This window comes from Hemibagrus wyckioides, linkage group LG03 (genome assembly GCF_019097595.1).
Source record: "Hemibagrus wyckioides isolate EC202008001 linkage group LG03, SWU_Hwy_1.0, whole genome shotgun sequence".
Classification (NCBI taxonomy): Eukaryota; Metazoa; Chordata; class Actinopteri; order Siluriformes; family Bagridae; genus Hemibagrus; species Hemibagrus wyckioides.
In genome coordinates this window covers 34,885,025-34,895,024 of record NC_080712.1, presented here as the reverse complement: position 1 = coordinate 34,895,024, position 10,000 = coordinate 34,885,025, and the positions used below count along the sequence as shown (strand labels likewise).

At 43.1% G+C, this 10,000-nt stretch overlaps 1 protein-coding gene across 5 annotated transcripts in view; it reads left to right on the top strand.

The window, feature by feature from the left end:
• Nucleotides 1-10,000, top strand: part of pacs2 (phosphofurin acidic cluster sorting protein 2) — a 71,469-nt gene that overhangs the window by 31,299 nt on the left and 30,170 nt on the right. For 3 of the 5 annotated variants that reach the window (XM_058386510.1, XM_058386514.1, XM_058386509.1), the window contains exons 2-6: nucleotides 6,291-6,378; nucleotides 6,624-6,713; nucleotides 7,846-7,971; nucleotides 9,022-9,175; nucleotides 9,274-9,347. In XM_058386510.1, the coding sequence (XP_058242493.1) occupies nucleotides 6,291-6,378; nucleotides 6,624-6,713; nucleotides 7,846-7,971; nucleotides 9,022-9,175; nucleotides 9,274-9,347 (532 nt within the window). The remainder of the gene's footprint in view (nucleotides 1-6,290; nucleotides 6,379-6,623; nucleotides 6,714-7,845; nucleotides 7,972-9,021; nucleotides 9,176-9,273; nucleotides 9,348-10,000) is intronic. The other 2 variants (XM_058386513.1, XM_058386511.1) reach the window with 1 other exon arrangement.

Genomic DNA, 10,000 nt, shown 5'->3' with positions numbered 1-10,000 from the left:
CACTTCACAACACAACAATCTAAACACCACAACTTCACAACACAACAATCTAACACCACAACTTCACAACACCATCACAACCTAACACCACAACTTCACAAACACCATCACAATCACTAACACCACAACTTCACAACACAACAATCTAACACCACAACTTCACAACACAATCACAATCTAACACCACAACTTCACAACACAACAATCTAAGACCACAACTTCACAACACCATCACAATCTAACACCACAACTTCACAACACCATCACAATCTAACACCACAACTTCACAACACAACAATCTAAGACCACAACTTCACAACACCATCACAATCTAACACCACAACTTCACAACACCATCACAATCTAACACCACAACTTCACAACACAACAATCTAACACCACAACTTCACACCATCACAATCTAACACCACAACTTCACAACACAACAATCTAACACCACAACTTCACACCATCACAATCTAACACCACAACTTCACAACACCATCACAATCTAACACCACAACTTCACAACACAACAATCTAACACCACAACTTCACAACACCATCACAATCTAACACCACAACTTCACAACACAACAATCTAACACCACAACTTCACAACACCATCACAATCTAACACCACAACGTCACAACACCATCACAACCTAACACCACAACTTCACAACACCATCACAACCTAACACCACAACTTCACAACACCATCACAACCTAACACCACAACTTCACAACACCATCACAACCTAACACCACAACTTCACAACACCATCACAACCTAACACCACAACTTCACAACACAACAATCTAACACCACAACTTCACAACACAACAATCTAACACCACAACTTCACAACACCATCACAACCTAACACCACAACTTCACAACACCATCACAATCTAACACCACAACTTCACAACACAACAATCTAACACCACAACTTCACAACACAACAATCTAACACCACAACTTCACAACACCATCACAACCTAACACCACAACTCCACAACACAACAATCTAACACCACAACTTCACAACACAACAATCTAACACCACAACTTCACAACACCATCACAATCTAACACCACAACTTCACAACACCATCACAATCTAACACCACAACTTCACAACACAACAATCTAACACCACAACTTCACACCATCACAATCTAACACCACAACTTCACACCATCACAATCTAACACCACAACTTCACAACACAACAATCTAACACCACAACTTCACAACACCATCATAACCTAACACCACAACTTCACAACACCATCACAACCTAACACCACAACTTCACAACACCATCATAACCTAACACCACAACTTCACAACACCATCACAATCTAACACCACAACTTCACAACACCATCACAATCTAACACCACAACTTCACAACACCATCACAATCTAACACCACAACTTCACACCATCACAATCTAACACCACAACTTCACAACACCATCACAATCTAACACCACAACTTCACAACACCATCACAATCTAACACCACAACTTCACAACACAACAATCTAACACCACAACTTCACAACACCATCACAACCTAACACCACAACTTCACAACACCATCACAACCTAACACCACAACTTCACAACACAACAATCTAACACCACAACTTCACAACACAACAATCTAACACCACAACTTCACAACACAACAATCTAACACCACAACTTCACAACACCATCACAATCTAACACCACAACTTCACAACACAACAATCTAACACCACAACTTCACAACACCATCACAACCTAACACCACAACTTCACAACACCATCACAACCTAACACCACAACTTCACAACACCATCACAATCTAACACCACAACTTCACAACACCATCACAACCTAACACCACAACTTCACAACACAACAATCTAACACCACAACTTCACAACACAACAATCTAACACCACAACTTCACAACACCATCACAACCTAACACCACAACTTCACAACACCATCACAACCTAACACCACAACTTCACAACACCATCACAACCTAACACCACAACTTCACAACACCATCACAATCTAACACCACAACTTCACAACACCATCACAATCTAACACCACAACTTCACAACACCATCACAATCTAACACCACAACTTCACAACACCATCACAACCTAACACCACAACTTCACAACACCATCACAACCTAACACCACAACTTCACAACACAACAATCTAACACCACAACTTCACAACACCATCACAACCTAACACCACAACTTCACAACACCATCACAACCTAACACCACAACTTCACAACACAACAATCTAACACCACAACTTCACAACACCATCACAACCTAACACCACAACTTCACAACACCATCACAACCTAACACCACAACTTCACAACACCATCACAACCTAACACCACAACTTCACAACACCATCACAACCTAACACCACAACTTCACAACACCATCACAACCTAACACCACAACTTCACAACACCATCACAACCTAACACCACAACTTCACAACACAACAATCTAACACCACAACTTCACAACACCATCACAACCTAACACCACAACTTCACAACACAACAATCTAACACCACAACTTCACAACACAACAATCTAACACCACAACTTCACAACACAACAATCTAACACCACAACTTCACAACACCATCACAACCTAACACCACAACTTCACAACACCATCACAACCTAACACCACAACTTCACAACACCATCACAACCTGACACCACAACTTCACAACACAACAATCTGACACCACAACTTCACAACACCATCACAACCTGACACCACAACTTCACAACACCATCACAACCTAACACCACAACTTCACAACACCATCACAATCTAACACCACAACTTCACAACACAACAATCTAACACCACAACTTCACAACACCATCACAATCTAACACCACAACTTCACAACACCATCACAATCTAACACCACAACTTCACAACACCATCACAACCTAACACCACAACTTCACAACACCATCACAACCTAACACCACAACTTCACAACACCATCACAACCTAACACCACAACTTCACAACACCATCACAACCTAACACCACAACTTCACAACACCATCACAACCTAACACCACAACTTCACAACACCATCACAACCTAACACCACAACTTCACAACACCATCACAACCTAACACCACAACTTCACAACACCATCACAACCTAACACCACAACTTCACAACACATCACAACCTAACACCACAACTACAACACCATCACAACCTTCACATAACAACTTCACAACACCATCACAACCTAACACCACAACTTCACAACACCATCACAACCTAACACCACAACTTCACAACACCATCACAACCTAACACCACAACTTCACAACACCATCACAACCTAACACCACAACTTCACAACACCATCACAACCTAACACCACAACTTCACAACACAACAATCTAACACCACAACTTCACAACACCATCACAACCTAACACCACAACTTCACAACACCATCACAACCTAACACCACAACTTCACAACACCATCACAATCTAACACCACAACTTCACAACACCATCACAATCTAACACCACAACTTCACAACACAACAATCTAACACCACAACTTCACAACACAACAATCTAACACCACAACTTCACAACACAACAATCTAACACCACAACTTCACAACACCATCACAATCTAACACCACAACTTCACAACACCATCACAATCTAACACCACAACTTCACAACACAACCTCACAACAGCAGATAAAATAAAGTTCGTTACATGTAGATGTGTATAATTACTAATTATTTATATATTAATTATCAGTTTCCTGAAAGAGATTCCACATGTCATTGTCATCAATCTGTGTGTGTGTGTGTGTGTGTGTATCTGGGTTAACACTATTATTAGCATTAGCAGATAATCACAGATGTAGGTCAGCTCTCTAGGGTACACAGAATATTTGGGTTGTGTGAGTGTGAGACAGAGCTGAGAGTTTCCATGGTAACAGTGTGATAAGAGTTAATGATTGGCCATGTGAGTCAGAAATACTTCTATCAGGGATGTTAGACACTGACCGCTAGCCGACAGGCACGGGTCAGTTGGTGCGATCAGTGAAGTGTCCAAATATTAAAGCAAGCAGGAAGAGCGACGAGAAAAGTGTCTGAATAACTGTTACTGGAAACACACACACTCTCTCTCGCGCACACACACACACACACACAGTGTAATGAGTGTGATTGAGTTTTGCAGTGTGTGTGATTAGATAGAGTGTGTATCAGATTACAGGTTACTCGCACATTATAACCAATTCACAAAGCACTTCCTGTGTGTGTGTGTTGGTTAGCTGTTATGAGGATTACCATTAGCAACAGGCTAACCATTCTACACAGAATAATGGATTTTGTCTGTCTGTGTGTGTGTGTGTGTGTGTGTGTGTGTGTGTGTGTGTGTGTGTGTGCGTGTGTGCGCGCGCGTGTGAGGGAGAGAGAGAACAATGAAACTTCAGACTAGACTGTACACCATGTTCCTCTGTTTACACACATTTGCTTGTTTGTGTGTATGACTGTGTGTGTGTGTGTGTGTGTGTGTGTGTGTGTGTTTTAGTTACGCACACAATAGATGAGTGGTGTATAATGTTGTCTCAGATGTAGTAGGATGAGTTTCGGTGTCTGATTCTGATCAGTAACATGATCCAACATTAACATTAAACACCACACTGATAACCTTCTCACACTTAACACTGAACACTGGTGTTTAATCTCATCCTGATCTCTACACTCTGGTGTTTAATCTCATCCTGATCTCTACACTCTGGTGTTTAATCTCATCCTGATCTCTACACTCTGGTGTTTAATCTCATCCTGATCTCTACACTCTGGTGTTTAATCTCCTCCTGATCTCTACACTCTGGTGTTTAATCTCCTCCTGAACTCTACACTCTGGTGTTTAATCTCCTCCTGAACCCTACAGTCTGGTGTTTAATCTCCTCCTGATCTCTACACTCTGGTGTTTAATCTCCTCCTGAACTCTACACTCTGGTGTTTAATCTCCTCCTGAACTCTACACTCTGGTGTTTAATCTCCTCCTGAACTCTACACTCTGGTGTTTAATCTCCTCCTGATCTCTACACTCTGGTGTTTAATCTCCTCCTGAACTCTACACTCTGGTGTTTAATCTCCTCCTGATCTCTACACTCTGGTGTTTAATCTCCTCCTGATCTCTACACTCTGGTGTTTAATCTCCTCCTGAACTCTACACTCTGGTGTTTAATCTCCTCCCGATCTCTACACTCTGGTGTTTAATCTCCTCCCGATCTCTACACTCTGGTGTTTAATCTCCTCCCGATCTCTACACTCTGGTGTTTAATCTCCTCCTGATCTCTACACTCTGGTGTTTAATCTCCTCCCGATCTCTACACTCTGGTGTTTAATCTCCTCCTGATCTCTACACTCTGGTGTTTAATCTCCTCCTGATCTCTACACTCTGGTGTTTAATCTCCTCCCGATCTCTACACTCTGGTGTTTAATCTCCTCCTGATCTCTACACTCTGGTGTTTAATCTCCTCCTGAACTCTACACTCTGGTGTTTAATCTCCTCCTGAACTCTACACTCTGGTGTTTAATCTCCTCCTGAACTCTACACTCTGGTGTTTAATCTCCTCCTGAACTCTACACTCTGGTGTTTAATCTCCTCCTGAACTCTACACTCTGGTGTTTAATCTCCTCCTGAACCCTACAGTCTGGTGTTTGGATGTTGTAGATGAGTCAGTAGAGGATCAGTGAGGCAGTTTTAATGACTCAGTAATGAACATCAACTGCTGAAGTTCTGATGGAATTCATATTGTAAATAGAGCACTTATTATTAATACAAACAACTGTGTGTGTGTGTGTGTGTGTGTGTGTGTGTGTGTGTTCTGAGAAGTTATTGACTCCTCCCTCTGCTGAAGTGAGTCTGTGTCTTTACGAAGGTGTGAAGCTGAGGGTCATGTTTTCTGTAAAACTGCCTTAAAAATAATGAATAAATAAATAAATATAAATAAATTAAACTCACGAATTCTAACAAATATGAACAGAAATAAATACAGAACTAAGCGTGTACAAGTACATGAATACAAATAAATAAACTTTTGATTGAGGATGTTGTTGAGAAAGAGAAAGGTGAGGTGTTTATTAAACACAGCTGTGTAAAGACCGCTTTATGAGTGTTTACCCCCCCACCACCCCCCACCCCACCCCCAGGTTGTGTAGTTTGACTCTGAAGAAGTTGGTGGTGTTGAGGGAGCTGGATAAAGAGCTCATCTCTGTGGTCATCGCCGTCAAAATTCAGGTGCATATACACAGTACAGGATTTATTTATCTGTTTGTTTGTTTATTTATTAGTTTGTTCTCACAGTAAGATGTCAGTAATTAGAAACTATAAATAAATAAATGTTAATATTGTATGAATATAAATGAGATACAGGTTGTTTATCTCCAGCGCTCAGTGTTATTTATATTTACACTCTCACATGAAGTTTTATTTAAATCTGTAAATATTCTGTAAATGTAAAGTGTGAATTCACTCATCCTCAGGGCTCTAAGCGGATCCTGCGCTCTCATGAGATAATGCTGCCCCCTACAGGCACTGTGGAGACTGACCTCGCCCTCACCTTCTCTCTGCAGGCAATACACACACACACACACATACACACCCATACACACTCTCTCTCTCACACACATACTCACTCACTCACACACACTCTCTCTTTCTCTCTCTCTCTTTCTCTCTCTCTCTCTCTCTCTCTCTCTCTCTCTCTCTCTCTCTTTCTCGCGCTCTCTCTCTCTCTCTCTCACATACACACCCATACACACTCTCTCTCTCACACACATACTCACTCACTCACACACTCTCTCTCTCTCTCTCTCTCTCTCACATACACACCCATACACACTCTCTCTCTCACACACATACTCACTCACTCACACTCTCTCTCTCTCTCTCTCTCTCTCTCTCTCTCTCTCTCTCTTTCTCTCTTTCTCTCACATCCCCACCCATACACACTCTCTCTCTCACACACATACTCACTCACTCACACACACTCTCTCTTTCTCTCTCTTTCTCTCGCTCTCTCTCGCTCTCTCTCTCTCTCTCTCTCTCTCTCTCTTTCTCGCTCTCTCCCTCTCTCCCCCTCACACACATACTTACACACTCTCTCTCTCACTCTCTCTCTCTCTCTGTCTCTCTCTCTCAGTCTCTTTCTCGCTCTCTCACTCTCTCTCTCTCACACACATACTTACACACACTCTCTCTCTCTCTCTCTCTCTCTCTCTCACACACATACTCACTTACACACACACTCTCTCTCTCTCTCTCTCTCTCTCACACACATACTCACTTACACACACACTCTCTCTCTCTCTCTCACACACATACTCACTCACACACACTCTCTCTTTCTCTCTCTCTCTCTCTCTCTCTCTCTCTCTCTCTCTCTCTCACACACATACTCACTTACACACACACTCTCTTTCTCTCTCTCTCTCTCTCTCTCTCTCTCTCTCTCACACACACATACTTACACACACAAACTCTCTCTCTCTCTCTCTCACACACATACTCACTTACACACACACTCTCTCTCTCTCACTCTCTCTCTCTTCCTCGCTCTCTCTCTCTCTCTCTCACACACACACACACACACACACACACACACACACACAGACATATACATATATAATAATGAGTGTTTCCTTACTACAGACTGAAAAACCTGAATTAATTTTTGTGTGTGTGTGTATGTGTGTGTGTGTGCAGTACCCTCACTTCCTGAAGCGAGAAGGGAATAAGCTTCAGATTCTGCTGCAGAGGAGGAAACGTTATAAAAACCGCACAATTCTGGGCTACAAGACTCTCGCTGTTGGATCTGTCGACATGGCTGAGGTGCTGATGCTACACTGACCCCCTGACTACACACTGTCCACTTACCCACAATCCACTGTGTTTCCCCTGACTACACACTGCATTACCCACAATCCACTGTGTTTCCCCTGACTACACACTGCATTACCCACAATCCACTGTGTTTCCCCTGACTACACACTGCATTACCCACAATCCACTGTGTTTCCCCTGACTACACACTGTCCACTTACCCACAATCCACTGTTTCCCCTGACTACACACTGCATTACCCACAATCCACTGTGTTTCCCCTGACTACACACTGTCCACTTACCCACAATCCACTGTGTTTCCCCTGACTACACACTGTCCACTTACCCACAATCCACTGTGTTTCCCCTGACTACACACTGTCCACTTACCCACAATCCACTGTGTTTCCCCTGACTACACACTGCATTACCCACAATCCACTGTTTCCCCTGACTACACACTGCATTACCCACAATCCACTGTGTTTCCCCTGACTACACACTGCATTACCCACAATCCACTGTGTTTCCCCTGACTACACACTGTCCACTTACCCACGATCCACTGTGTTTCCCCTGACTACACACTGCATTACCCACAATCCACTGTGTTTCCCCTGACTACACACTGTCCACTTACCCACAATCCACTGTGTTTCCCCTGACTACACACTGCATTACCCACAATGCCTTGTTGTGAAGGTCAGTTTTCTGGACGACGAGCCCAGGTTGATTCAGTAAAGTCTGAGTGTTTTGTGGTCATTAAACCAGGTAGAACCACAGATTCAGCACAGTGACTCCTGCTGCGTTTGTGTTGGTGTGTGAGTGATAATGTGCATGTTGCTATGACGACGTGTCCCACCTCGGAAAACTCTCCATGTGACGTGGAATAAAACCCGGATCCTCCATGACCCTTCAGCTCCAGTTCTGTTTAGTGTGTCAGAGAACCTAAAGCTCATAAACACTACTGTATCTGCACTCTTACACTTACAGGCCGGCTTCTGTTCGGTTCTGTTCGGTACACATTCTGTGTGTGTGTGTGTGTGTGTGTGTGTAGGTGATGCAGCATCCTGCAGATGGAGGACAGGTTTTGTCTCTGTGCAGTAATCAGAAGGAGTTGATGGGAAAAGTGGCAGAAATCTGGATTTACTCCCTCTGTAGCCAACCAATCGACCACGAGGAGGCGGGGCTAATGAAGATCAAACGTTCTGGTATAAACATACACACACTATGAGGAGTGCATGAGGAAGCAGAGCTAATGTCCCAGGTGTGGTGTGTGTTTGTTTATTTGAGAGTTTTGTGTTTGTAGAGAATTACTCAGAGGAAGAGTACGAGAGTTTCTCCTCAGAGCAAGAGGCAAGTGATGATGCTGCACACACACAGGTATACACACACATACACACACACACACACTCACAGGTATATACACACACACACACTCACAGGTATATACACACACACACACACACACACTCACAGGTGTACACACACACACACACACACACACTCACAGGTGTACACACACACACACACACACACTCACAGGTACACACACACACTCACAGGTATACACACACACTCACAGGTATACACACACACACACTCACAGGTATACACACACACTCACAGGTATACACACACACACACACACTCACAGGTATACACACACACACACACACTCACAGGTATACACACACACACACACTCACACTCACAGGTATACACACACACACACAAACACACTCACAGGTATACACACACACACTCACAGGTATACACACACACACACTCACAGGTATACACACACACACACACACTCACAGGTATACACACACACACACTCACAGGTATACACACACACACACTCACAGGTATACACACACACACACACTCACAGGTATACACACACACACACACACACACACTCACAGGTATACACACACACACACACACACTCACAGGTATACAGACACACACACACACACACTCACAGGTATACACACACACACTTACAGGTATATACACACACACTCACA